The 12,996-nt window shown below is 33.8% G+C and overlaps 4 protein-coding genes across 6 annotated transcripts in view; 2 read left to right on the forward strand and 2 right to left on the reverse strand.

Moving 5' to 3' along the window:
* Nucleotides 1–4,204, reverse strand: part of LOC116338325 — a 14,885-nt gene extending 10,681 nt beyond the window's left edge. Inside the window, exon 1 of one of the 2 annotated variants that reach the window (XM_031763488.1) lies at nucleotides 3,883–4,204. In XM_031763488.1, the coding sequence (XP_031619348.1) occupies nucleotides 3,883–3,908 (26 nt within the window). In that variant the 5' untranslated portion in view covers nucleotides 3,909–4,204. Of the gene's footprint in view, nucleotides 1–1,994; nucleotides 2,163–3,882 lie in introns of those variants that run through there. The other variant, XM_031763489.1, reaches the window with a different exon arrangement.
* Nucleotides 4,068–5,957, forward strand: LOC116338327. The gene is made up of 6 exons (XM_031763493.1): nucleotides 4,068–4,210; nucleotides 4,324–4,690; nucleotides 4,768–5,211; nucleotides 5,279–5,348; nucleotides 5,443–5,577; nucleotides 5,664–5,957. Exons 3-6 carry the CDS (start codon nucleotides 5,146–5,148, stop codon nucleotides 5,798–5,800), a joined length of 408 nt encoding a protein of 135 aa, XP_031619353.1. The 5' UTR covers nucleotides 4,068–4,210; nucleotides 4,324–4,690; nucleotides 4,768–5,145; the 3' UTR covers nucleotides 5,801–5,957.
* Nucleotides 5,958–5,972: 15 nt separating this feature from the next.
* LOC116338324 (phosphatidylinositol glycan anchor biosynthesis class U protein) lies at nucleotides 5,973–8,366 on the reverse strand. Its single transcript, XM_031763487.1, has 6 exons — nucleotides 7,770–8,366; nucleotides 7,499–7,698; nucleotides 6,969–7,441; nucleotides 6,599–6,870; nucleotides 6,340–6,482; nucleotides 5,973–6,111 (listed from the first exon to the last, which is right to left on the reverse strand). Exons 1-6 carry the CDS (start codon nucleotides 7,897–7,899, stop codon nucleotides 6,016–6,018), a joined length of 1,314 nt encoding a protein of 437 aa, XP_031619347.1. The 5' UTR covers nucleotides 7,900–8,366; the 3' UTR covers nucleotides 5,973–6,015.
* A 220-nt stretch (nucleotides 8,367–8,586) lies between these two features.
* Nucleotides 8,587–12,688, forward strand: LOC116338326 (cyclin-Y-like protein 1). Of its 2 annotated transcripts, none has more exons than XM_031763491.1 (2): nucleotides 8,587–8,908; nucleotides 10,482–12,688. In XM_031763491.1, exon 2 carries the CDS (start codon nucleotides 10,872–10,874, stop codon nucleotides 11,913–11,915), a length of 1,044 nt encoding a protein of 347 aa, XP_031619351.1. In that variant the 5' UTR covers nucleotides 8,587–8,908; nucleotides 10,482–10,871; the 3' UTR covers nucleotides 11,916–12,688. The 2 variants fall into 2 exon arrangements, with proteins under 2 accessions (XP_031619351.1, XP_031619352.1); XM_031763492.1 differs by lacking the exon at nucleotides 8,587–8,908 and adding an exon at nucleotides 9,085–9,107.
* Nucleotides 12,689–12,996: the final 308 nt, after the last annotated feature.

Raw genomic sequence — 12,996 nt, forward strand, 5'->3', positions numbered from 1 at the left:
TCTCTCTCTCTCTCTCTCTCTCTCTCTCTCTCTCTCTCTCTCTCTCTCTGTGTGTGTGTGTGTGTGTGTGTGTGTAAAATGCTATTTTTCGCGAGCGATCACGTTCGTTATAAATTTGCGCACCAGACCATTTTTCATTTGAAGATTTTAAGCCGATATTTTTCAGGAGGCAATAATAATAAAACAAGTTCCGAACGGTCAAGATGCGAACAAAAAAAAATTTAAAATGGCATTTAAAAATACAGAGCCGAAATGGTTTTTGTAGTTTGGGCCAAAAAATGTGTTGTACGTAAAAAAAGTGATTTTCAATTATACCCCAAGTGTTCTACGTTTCATCCGATCCATTAATAAATGTATAGTAGGATCGTTGCCATCGATATGCACTCACATAAAATCATCACCCGATCAATATTCATGAAAATGAGTTTAACGCATGTTTCCATTGCACAGTCAACAGAACGAAAAAAATCTGGTTTACGAATGACGGCGAGAAAAAACAAAACCAGCACGTGACGGCAGATTCTATTGGTTGCGCGCGCGTACAAATAGCAAAAGATCGTTTTAACGCATTTTGTACAAAATCTATACCTGTACACGTTGCATATTGTATAGTGCCGCACTACAATTGCGATAAAGTACTGTTAAATTTAATCCAATTAAATTTAGAAGAAGGAAAAAAGTCGTGAAAATCGCACGTAATTCCGCATATATGAATGATTCATTCGGAATGAAACCGTACAATTTTACTGACGCTTGCTGAAAGACCTACGACTTCATTCAATAGTTACAGCTTAAATAGTGTTATTTTTATGCAAAATCCGCTTATACTTTTTTACTGCCACAAAATTGGATTGATGGATATCGTGAATGGCATTTTTACGTAATCAATTTTGTTTTCGATAAAAATGCTTGTGTGGAAATTAACTTAAACATTTAACCGCATTTTTTCTGTTTAGACAATCAAATATTTTGTTGGTTCTTTTTAATGATCCATCTCTGGTTTATGTTTTTTTTTTTTGTAATTTGCCGCCACATTTTGAAGTAATCGAGTTTTTTCTCATTCGCTCTTTTTGTCGATTTAATTTTTTATTTCGCAAATAGAGAGAGAGAGAGAGAGTCACGATATTTTTTAATGACCGCGGAAAATTGCCGAAAGTTTTAAAAACAAATTTATTTTGCATGTGTATCGAAGTGCAGTGCTTGAGACTCACAGAGAAAAGAGTGAGTTATATGCTAAATTTAATACACATCATTCACGCTCTGTATTGTGCACAAATGCGTTGTTGAGTGCTTGAGTTTTTGGGCTTAAGTGCATTAAAGTCAATTCAACAGTGTATAATTATACGAATTTTTTTTTCCACTCGCTTCCACACGAGGTCGTTTTTCACTTCTCTCTTTTCAATGAACATTTCTTTCTTTTCGCTCTTATCTCATTTCACGCGCTCGATCAAACGAAATATGCTATTTAAAAAAAGTAATTTTAATGTAAATTACATGGAGTCGGCAGAAAAAAATCGTAATTATTTTAATTCATTCGTTCAAAATTGCGTTCTTATTACAATCCAAAAAAGATCATAAACATGGCTATTTCTTTTATTTTATAAATATTTGGCCAATCATTATAAATCAGTGCTCTGCGTACACCAGCAGCAATGAACTCATTAAAAATGTCGAATTTAATTATCGCAGCGCTGTGTACAGATTTTTCTTTTTTTGTTTACACATTTCAGAATGCCATAAAAGTATACGCATCGGTATTTCTTCTCATTAACGCAAGGCATGAAATAGCGGTGCACATCATTTATGTAAACAAAAACCTGAACTGTTCATTGAAAATTCACTGAACATAATCGTAGTTCACTTGAAATTGATCGCTTGAATCAATCGATAAATGTCATTTATTTCAGCAGCAAATCGCATTCAAATACCACAAATAATACTGCAAATTGTCATTTTTATTTTGCGGAAATGAAGCGAAAAAAAATGCAACAAACCACTCTAATCACAATTCTGAAAATCAATCGCGACACGGTAAGTTATAGTCTATTGAGAATAAAATTTTAAGTACGGTTGAACAAGAATTAAAAAAAAGTGTTGGTAAGTCGTCGTTAATACTGACGCAGAGCGTATATCGAATTTACATGAATTTCAAGCAAAGTCTACTATTAAACTAACTGCCAGATCATATGAAATTGTTGTTTCTCTCTTTCAGCTGCTGCTTTGCGCTTCACATACATTCACCGAGTTGTTTACATTTGTGTGTATTGGACGGTCGTTGTAAAATAAGATGGAGTGAGAGGGAGAGAGAATGATCGCTCGGAGTGTACTTGCCTCGCATATATTAATATTCTCCGTCGAATATGTTGTTTAGAGTATCGCGCGTTAACTACGATAAACAGGCATGTGCTCTTCGATATTGTACACGATGTAACGAAAGAGAGAGAAAGCGAGACAGAGAGTGAGAAACTAACGCGAATGTGTGCAATGTTTGTGTGTATTGAAGAGAATGTTTGTGAGAAGAAAAGATTCTATATAGTGGAATTAAGAACACTCTCCGATCCGTTCGGCCAGCACAATGAATTCACGTGAGTGCAGGTAAAGATATAGCTCCTTATACTCTGTTCTTGAAATGTGTATTTTAAATGAATGTGACTACTGTGTATATTAAAGACCCTTGATTCTCCACGCCGATGTTTGTTTGCTCATTTGAATAATTTTTATGTTCAAAAAATAAGTTGCTGCGACGCTGTCTACATATTTGATCGACGAATTTACGCTCGATATGTGATAAAAGCAATTAGTTTCAGATTTATTGGATCTTATTAACGTTTTTGTCGTCATTATTTTCCTGCGCACAATTTTAACCGAGTAATAACAGAAATTGTGTTAATTTTACACAAACGCCGTAATTGTACTCATGCATTTGACATAGTAGCCATTTATCGAGTTTTTTGTTGTTCGTTGCAAATTGAGAAAATATGACACTGCCTTCTGTGTGTTTGTGTGTGTCGTTGGTAAATTGGATTATCGCATATCAGTAAATGTACTGAAGTCGACAAAATGAGAAAGTTTCATTCTACTCGAATTCAAATATCGCGAAAAAGATGATAAATGTTCAAACGACGCGCAACATAGTCGACAGACTGTCAATTCGTGATATACCATTTATGAATACTGTTTGCACCAGTTTTCACATGCTAATTAAAATTTGAACTGAAACGTCTTTTTATGACAACAATTCAAACAAAAACAAGAACTCAACCAAAGAAAACCGATTATTTACTAGACACCGCTTTACGATCGACAATTTTTATCCAGAAACGGCATAGTCGCGATAACGATTGTAAATATGTTTACCTGTTGGAATCATTTGGCAAAATGAAGTAGCGCGACGGTAACGGGAGACAAAGAGGTGCGCGCGTGTGTAAAAGATTGTTGTTTTGAAACAGTTTAGTTTTTTTTCAGTATCTACCCCTGAAACTGTGCTGATATGTGATGTTTAATTATCTATCTGAAACGTAGATGGCTGGACTGATTTAGTGATTCGCGGTGACTAAATGAACGTTATCTATTCTATTGTTGAAAACAAGCTTGGACAAGATAAATGTGGTTTTGGGCGTGTTTCCAATTGAAATTTGAATGTCACAAAATTAGGCAATCGGATCTCTTTTTTGTGTGTGTGTTTACCATGTAATACCTTGGAATTTTGCGATTTTTTTTCGTTCACATGCCAAAGTGTCTACGGCTATTGAAACGGAAATACCTTTACAGATAACAATTACCATAAACGAAATTTCAATGAACTCTTGTTTCTCTTCTACCGTGCACGGGTGTTATTTTACACCTTTGCGTTACCCAAAGCAATTTATCATCCATACTCACTGTTTAATGTATCCAAAAATGCCCATTTTATGCAGATAATTTGATGATCGTGCCTGCAATTCAATCACAACAATGCTGCACTTTACACGAAATTTCCTTGTTCTAACTATATTATTTGTGCTCACTATTTTTCTTCCAGTCTGTAATTTAATATTGAATAATTGAGTGTGTTTTTTTTCTGCTGCGAGAATCCGATCGGTTAATAAAAAGGCGCATACAAAAAAGTTTTTGGATGAAATCGCGTAAAGCCACCTACACGGCGCAATACAGTCAACTGAAACATGATTTTCACGAAGAGTCACACTGAATTCGGTACCTTTTTTATCAGGTAGAAAAAAAACAATTTTTCATTTCGCAATCAAATTTGATGTGTATATTTTCTTTCACCTGCTTATCGCGCTGTTGTTGGTGATTGTTTTTTTTTTTTAATTTATTACAAAGCATATTACGGTATTTTTCGTGTCTCTGTGTATGTTTACTCCTAACACAGTGCGCACACAATACTAAAACAACTGTTGATATCTTCATGGAGCTCGGCTTTTTTTTTACATTGGATACAGACTGACTACGTTCTCAGCTCACTCATACACATTGTGTGACGTCGCACCGTTTCGATGTATTGTTTCTAAGAGGCTGAAAATATAGAGAAGAACAATAAAAACACATCATTGCATTGCTGATTGCACGAAGAGAAGTGGAAAACTGAGAATAAAGGTAGAGATAAGGTCCGTGATAAGATATAATTTTCATTATCGTATCTCAAACCCAAACGAAGTTGGCGAAAGAACAATCAATCAATAGGCACAAGGTACAAATAAAATAGCACTGCGGAACTAAAACAAATAACAAAATATTTTTTATTTTCTTTTGAATTTTGATTGAAAGTTTTTATTAGAATTGGCGCATTCGAAAGAGCAATTTGTATGGTATTTGACATAGGCTGTTTCAATCAACACATTCTTATTACTACTGTCAATAACAACGTGGTTCATTAATCTGTCTTGTGCAGTTTTGCTAAAATTGAGTGTTCGTGATATTTATCAGTGAAGAATAAACGACATAGTCAATATCATATCACAACAAGCGTTAAAAAGAAAAAAACAAAGATCGCCCAAAAGAGTTATCAACTTGAAAATTCACCAGAATTTACGTCAGTCGCTGTATAGCTGTGAACCAAGTCAATTGTGCGACTAACAGTTTTCATTGTTTCGACGTTGCTACACGTTTACAGACGAAAGTGTCAATTGATTCTAATTCATAAAGATGATGGATGCTACTTGGACACTGCTATGGTTACTCGTTTGTTTAACCATTCTGGTATTGATTGTGGTAAGTGTGTGTGTATCTTATTCTTTTCTACACATTTTCAAATCGTAATTTTTTTCACAAACAACAGGAATCAATTTATCGCAGAATGAAAGAACGTAAATTGGCCCAACAAGAGAATGATATACAACGGCAAATACGTATGATTTTCAATTATACTAATAATTATTTTTTTTATTGTTTATTTCGAAAAGTAATTTACACCGATAATGTTGGCAAATTTTTATTTTGCAGGAGATCAACAATTAGATCGTCAATATCATATCTACACGCTTCAACCATTGGCAAATCCAATGCACACAAATCCAGTGACAAGCGTTTTATCGCAACAACAACAACAATATATTCGTCAGCAGCAAGAATTAAAAGGTATTATAAAACAACAACTGTTTTTTTTTACAACGGATTTAGTTTATCATCCTTTTGGGAATTTTTTCTACTTTTTTTCTGCGCAGCATTCAACGATTTACCACCAAAGTATGAAGATGTGGTAAAAGATCCAAATAGTTACAGAATACCAATCGGTTTTGTCAATTCATCGTCTGACATGCAAACGGCATGCGACAATAATACAAACTCAGTTCGGTATTGAAATGATCCATGTGATATAAGCAAAAAATGATTGTGAAAATCAATTGTTCCTCAATATGATGCTTATTTGCCACGAATTTATGATAAGATTATTGTCACCAGTGCCAATTTATGTAATAATTTAATGAAACAAACCAAAAAAAAACCATTGATTTTATTTTTTTTAAATTTTATTTGCAATTTGTGTGAATGGCTTAAAACTTGTAGTTTGTTCTTTTATTCTAAAATTAATTGATTCAATCGATTTAGTCCGTGACGCAAACAAAAGTCTCGCTTATTCGACGCAAACAGTAAATCAGTCACCAGAAATATCTATAAGAGGAAAATAAACAAAGATTGTTATTGAGTCACCTATCATTGAACACGACGTAATATGATTTCATTGGGGGAAATGTTATTGAACTTTGTGACAGAGTATGACTTCATTTTCTCAGTGACTAGACACATTTCGAGAAAAGTCACGGTAAGTCTAGCACTCCAAGAAAATGCCGGTTTTGCGGTCATTTCGAGAACAATAACTAAGCCTCCACGCAAAACTACCTGTGCACTCGCAAAGGCCAACGTGGCACCGAAATAGAAATTTGCATTGGCTGAATTACAGTAGATCCACAGGTACCAAACGGTTGGACCGAGTGCCGATGTGATGAGGAAAAAGCAGAACACAACAAAATAATTCGCCATCACTAAAAAAAAAAAAAAAAGAATTTGATAAGAACAAAAAACCTTTCGATTTAATGAAATATTTGGAAACCGATTGGATTGTGAAACAAAAGAAATTGTTGACAAATAAAATCCTTACAAATCGTTGAGTGTTTCCACAGTGGAAAGAGAGCCATATAAAATGCGATGTCACCAACACATGGATACGATCTGAATATGGATGTGAGTGCGATAAGAATGGTTGCCAAGAATATCGGTTGCTTATGTAATTTTATTGTCAGTGGCACCAAGTAGAGTACGGTGGCATTCATTTGGAATGAGAATAAAAACAGCGGTCGAAAGTGCTCGAACATCTCTGTGAAAAAATACCAAAACAATCCGATATTCGGTTGCAGATCACGATGATTCAAACTGAAACCAAATGAAAAACGATTAGTCATTCAATTAATTGAGTAATCACAGTTGTAATCACAGTTCTATGGTCATTAATTAAAATCATGTCTTCTTACATGAAACCATATGTTGCGTCAAGAAAACTCCAATCTTTTATAATGCAATACGAAATTAAATGCAGCCCCGTTAGAACGATACCGAATTTGACGATGACGCCGACAATATCGCTCCACTTAAACGTCTTGTTTTCAATTAAGTCGACAGCCTCATCATTGCTTACTTCGCGCAAACTCAAATACAATGATGCGGGTATGATTAATTCAATGGGATAAAAATTGCGTTGCGTTTCAAGCGCCAGACACAGGCAACACAAAAGCGAACACTTTCGAATGAGAAAAGTTAAAAATGCGGCCAAAAATAAATTACTCCATACGGTTGTCGTTTGACCTACACAATTGAAAATCGCATACGGATTGAAGAGATAGGCCAATGCAACAAATATCGGTATATCAATTAAATCACTATATTTTATATGAAGTTGTTGTGTTCCTTTGGCGTAATACTGCAATCGACGTTGTTGTGTACTGAACTGAAATTACATTCGAATTTTAATGTACATTCTTGATTTGAAGAATCCAAAACTCACCTGTTGAGCAATAAAATCTTTAGCCATTCGATACAACAAAAATGCACATAATAAATCACAGCCAACGAATAAATAGGGAATAAATGGACTAGCATAGCGTATGAGCAGATTTGATGCGTACAAAATTAGTGGGTTCTCATGATACAAGTCACCTGAATACGGATTTATGTTGTTCTCATACAAAAATGCTCCTTCCTGAACTGAAAATGAATATAAAAATTCCGAGTGAAAAAAGGTTGTAAAATCATGACGAGAAAATGAAACTATTTACTTCTTTTCCATGAATTTAATGGTGTTGTGATTTCAACTCGGTTTCGAATCGATTCGGCAAAATTCGATGTAATGAGAATGCAACGAATAATGCCGGCTAATCCAAAGCTAAATAGTAAATTTTGTGTCATTTTTATGTGTTATATTCGTTTGCAATGGCACACCGTTATTTCATTCAACTGAATTGTGATTTTCTCATTGCATCGGCAAACCAAACATGCTTATCTTGATTTATACACCTCTAGACGCTGGAATGTTGTACAAACGTTCTTTCAATGCCACTTAACTTTCATGTACGACTTCTCAAAACAAGTAAAAATTAAATTTAATCGATAAATTTCTTAAAAATAGCAACACAATAACAATTGATTTATTAGCCTAGAACTGTTTGGATTTGCTTTCAATTTGTTTCGTTGAAAATAGGTTTGTCGATGCAATAAGATACAAAGCCCGTATGATATTCGCCTTCAATTGTACTAAATGACAAGTTTGACAGTTGACAGCGCTGCTAACACATAAACCGAATCGATGGGAACAACTTCATTGCATACATAGTCGGTCGGTGAATAAACAAACTCAATCATTGATAAAAGAAGATCTATAAATGAAACAAATGATATCATCATTCTCAAAATTGTTCAATCAGACATTGTCATTATTTTTTTCTACGAAATCCGGAAAAAATAATTTAAACAAAAAATAAATGGAGAAAATGCTTGATTTTGTTAAGTGAAAGATTTGTGAATGAAAGCCCTGAAAAGAAATGGCCGCTTTTTGTGCTACTCATTTTGACATTTCGCTTCAATGAACGGAGCTCATTCCATCTCCTTTACTCTCACAATGTATATTATATCCATCTATATAAACTATAGTGGCTCATTCTTTATGCCTAATAAATATACAATTTGATTGTATTATTCCATTCGGAGAGCGACCAAGCACATAAAAGCATCTTGGTAGTGAGTACACACCGAAAGTTAGAAAAGAAAAGAAAAAAGACGACAACGACGACGATTGAGAAGAAAAACGCATTCGCATGTTCATTTACAATTCAATTGAAAGTTGAGAGAATCAATTCGAAATCAGCGAAAAACACATTGTGCAGTGTCTATTGCAACAGAATTAAAAGAAATAAAATGGGTTTGTATTCATTGATGATTTTATTTTAAATAAGAAAAGAACCAAACACGAAAGCGGAACACAGAGTCATATGTGAAATAAATAAGATGACACAGTGCTGATGGTCGAACAGCAGAAGATTGTGCAAAAAAGGGAATAAACAAAGAACAAAAAAGTGTAATACCATCGAAGAACAAATCGGTTTTTTTTCTTACTTGTGGTAATGATTTTTTTTGTTTCTTCGTCGTGTCGATAGAGAAAAGATTTTTGTTTTCGGCTTGCCGGGCAATCTGAAAGTATATTTTGTCGTGCAAAGGCGTAGTCTTCTTGACAAATGTGATGTTACCGCTTGTGGTCTCTAGTGTATATTAATTTCGTGTAAACGAATGTACCTAACTATAAATCGTCATCATTATGACTATTTTTAATTAAAGTGAAAATTTCTATTCATTGTTACACATATGCAATACATATTCGCAATAAGCGCACGACCAAACCGCAAAAAGTGGACAGCACAGAAGAGAAAATGCAATATTATACATATATATATGTGTGTGTGTGTGACTGTGTGTGCAAGACTATTTTTTTGTTTCTCTTCTTTAACTGTTTCGGATAAAAATATGCTACTGAATTAATAATGCTTGGTAAATTCTCCAATTTATCCGGTCCGTTTGTGTGCCATTACACATTATTATATATATTTATTTATGCATGAAAACACACTGTGTACACGCTGCGCGACCAAAGTGAAATCAATTAATTGGAATTTTAATGTTTTTCTTCGGTTCCTTCTCACTCCCTCCTTGTTCCGTTTCGTGATACAATTTCAAAAAACTATTTGACATGAGAGTGTGAGAGAGAGATTTATAGCGTTAACTATCTTTTTTTAGTGTAGACCAAATCAAACGATGAATTTCAATGAATGATAATAATAAAAACTACCGATAAATGAAAATATTCATTTTTCTTGTCTTGCTCTTGGAATTTTTAGAAAAATTCCAACCTACTTTTTATCAAGCGATTACTGTTATACTTGCTTATCTAACACTTGCTCACTGTGACTATTGTTGATTGTTCTATTTTCAAATGAAATGACTTTCTTAAAGCCTAATTTTGCACACACATATACACTCCGCGACCACATTATCAATTTTATAATTCGATGATATTTGCACAAAGACCATATTGTTTGCATATTTCCTTCCAAAATTCGATATACACACACATCCACCCATGTTATAAATATTATTTTTGCCCAAGCGAAAACACACTTTTATCATTCATTAGCGGACATTATATTGAGACATTATATCCAGATGAATCAGCTCAGCCAGATATCGTCAAGCGCTGATATTGAGTGAAAACAATAGAAGTGATGGTTATAGTTACACTTACATTGCCACAATCACTATAACAATCACTTTTATTGTTTTCACTCCATTTCACTGAAAATATTTCAATATAATGTCTGTTCATTAGACATAATTTGAATATCGCATTTTTATCAGGTTTCTTCGTTTGAAAACATTCCAACAAGTACAGGTTATTGAGTTTGCTATAATTTTTGTTTGTTGTTTTTTCTTTCTATTTACAGTGATAACATAAAATGATGGTATTCAAATAAGGGCCATTTATGCAGTGCCAAAATTAGAATCGAACACTAACTTTACGCAATCAACGAGATTGGAAAGTGTGAAACCACGAAACTAGTCAACGCAACGGATACGAACCGAATCCAAATAAAAACTATCTATATTTTTATTTAAAAAAAAGACATATAAACAATGACCGGCTGTTAGTGAAGTAAGATAACAACAACAACAACAACGAAACCCACTTCAAAAATTGAAGAGACGAAATATTGAGTGAATATCTTTTTTCTACATTTTTAAACCAAATAATAACCAATTCCAAGTCGTAGATAATCGACGAAACCGAGAATTTCTACAGCAAACTACACAGAGAATAAATCGATTTAGAAACAATGGGAAATACGAAATCATGTTGCTCGTATTCGAGTCCGCAACCAGTGCGAAAAACAAAAGAAACGCCAGTGTTTGAAGAACATCTTCCCGAAGGTGAATTGTCAACAAATAATTTACAGCATATATCGGAGCGTGAATTGGGCGACATTGATACGGTCGATCCATCATGTGATCCATCAGCGCGAACATTATTTTTGGAACGTTCAAAGCAATCGTTCGATAATGGCATCACACGTAAACGATCTCAATACCAAATTGCACCGCAAACTGGTAGCGGCAGTGGCAGTGGTGGTGCACTTAAAAAGTCTAGTTCATGTTCAACAATTTACCTGGATGACAGCACTGTATCACAACCAAATCTCAAAAATACGGTCAAATGTGTATCGCTTGCCATTTATTATCACATAAAAAATCGACAATCCGAACGACGTCTTGATATATTTGATGAACGATTACATCCATTGACCAGAGATCCAGTGCCCGATGATTATGATCAAATCAATCCAGAGCATAGACAAATTTATAAATTTTTGCGAACGCTATTCAATGCCGCACAATTGACAGCCGAATGTGCGATCATTACATTAGTCTATTTAGAGCGATTGCTTACCTATGCTGAATTGGATATTGGACCATGCAATTGGAAACGCATTGTGCTTGGTGCCATTTTATTGGCCAGCAAAGTGTGGGACGATCAAGCCGTTTGGAATGTCGACTATTGCCAAATTTTAAAAGACATTACCGTTGAGGATATGAACGAATTGGAGCGACAATTTTTGGAATTATTACAATTCAATATCAATGTACCATCATCGGTTTATGCAAAATACTATTTTGACTTACGTTCATTAGCTGAGTCGAATGATTTGTCATTTCCAACGGAACCGTTATCCAAAGACCGGGCACAACGTTTGGAGGCAATGTCACGTGTTATGCAAGACAAAGTTACGGCCGAAGCACTCAAAAATGGAATCAAACGATGGTCATCAATGGACAATATCAGCCAGGGTGGTCCACGACGAAGTGTCGCTATATTATCATGATTCCTTTTTAATGATGAATTTGAATTTGATTTCTTTTTATTCTAATTGTCTACGAACGGCAGATATTGCAACGAACAGAATGAAAGAAGAAAAAAAAATAAGACAATGAAAAGATCCAAATTTTTGAAAAGACATTTTTTGACTTTTTTAGATTTGTTTTTTTTTTATTCAATTCTTTTGTTTGCTAAGCTTGGGAAAAGTATCGATTTAAGTTTTTGTTTTTATTTTCTTGACACCAAAACTATCGCGCATGTATGCAAGCAATTATCGATCACACACATATATATTTTTTCTTTTTTTTTTCGTTCATTTGAACATGAATTTCTTTACACGAACATGTACTTATTGTATCAAACGAATCATTGATATTTTTTCACATATTTCAATAAAAAAAGCAGTACGACTTTTTATAGTGTAATTTATTTATTCTTTTTCTTCATTGGTTTTAATTTAATTTGTTGGATATAAAGAAGTATTCATTGAAGAATCACGCACAGCTTTTATATATCATTAGATCGAATTTGGTTGGTGCCATTTTTTATGTCCACGCATTTTCATATGTTTATCTTTATTTTTATTTCAATTCAAGAGATTATTGTAAAAGCAGAAACAAGTGAATAAAACCATTACTTTTACATGAAAATACATGAATATCTATCCAAATCGACATTTTAACCGAAGAATGTATGAATAATGTTTGGGAGCTCGTCATAGACGCACAACTTGCATACTTCAATAGAATTTTTAAATAAAGAATCGAAATAAAAAGTAAATTGACTTTTTGATTTATTGTGAAATTATCGACTTGTTTTATTTATTCCGCAAGCCACAATTACCGTGACTTTCTATAAAGAAGATACTGCTTGAAAGTTTGACTGCTGTGAATCATTCCGTGCATATGATTACATTTCCTGACAACGTTTTAAGACAATTTATATTTTAACACTAGATATTATATTTTTTTAAACCAGCTAAATCAGCACAGGAAGATATTTGTTGTCAAAGTCTTGAACGTCGTGGGCGTATGAAGTCGAAGTTATAAGTTTTGTTTTAGTTAAGTGTTGAGAAAAAATTACTTTTT

This window comes from Contarinia nasturtii, unplaced genomic scaffold (assembly GCF_009176525.2).
Source record: "Contarinia nasturtii isolate CC-2019 unplaced genomic scaffold, AAFC_CNas_1.1 Cnas_scaffold_350, whole genome shotgun sequence".
Lineage (NCBI taxonomy): Eukaryota > Metazoa > Arthropoda > Insecta > Diptera > Cecidomyiidae > Contarinia > Contarinia nasturtii.

What these genes read in the sequence shown, in the direction of transcription:
- LOC116338327 (XM_031763493.1), top strand. Translation starts at nt 5,146, where the DNA reads ATGATGGATGCTACTTGGACACTGCTATGGTTACTCGTTTGTTTAACC. An exon ending in CCATTCTGGTATTGATTGTG is followed by an intron (nt 5,212 to 5,278) that starts GTAAGTGTGTGT and finishes CACAAACAACAG; the next exon opens with GAATCAATTTATCGCAGAAT. An exon ending in TGATATACAACGGCAAATAC is followed by an intron (nt 5,349 to 5,442) that starts GTATGATTTTCA and finishes TTTATTTTGCAG; the next exon opens with GAGATCAACAATTAGATCGT.
- LOC116338324 (XM_031763487.1), bottom strand. Translation starts at nt 7,899, where the DNA reads ATGACACAAAATTTACTATTTAGCTTTGGATTAGCCGGCATTATTCGT. An exon ending in ATTAAATTCATGGAAAAGAA is followed by an intron (nt 7,699 to 7,769) that starts GTAAATAGTTTC and finishes ATTCATTTTCAG; the next exon opens with TTCAGGAAGGAGCATTTTTG. An exon ending in GACGCAACATATGGTTTCAT is followed by an intron (nt 6,871 to 6,968) that starts GTAAGAAGACAT and finishes ATTTGGTTTCAG; the next exon opens with TTTGAATCATCGTGATCTGC.
- LOC116338326 (XM_031763491.1), top strand. Translation starts at nt 10,872, where the DNA reads ATGGGAAATACGAAATCATGTTGCTCGTATTCGAGTCCGCAACCAGTG.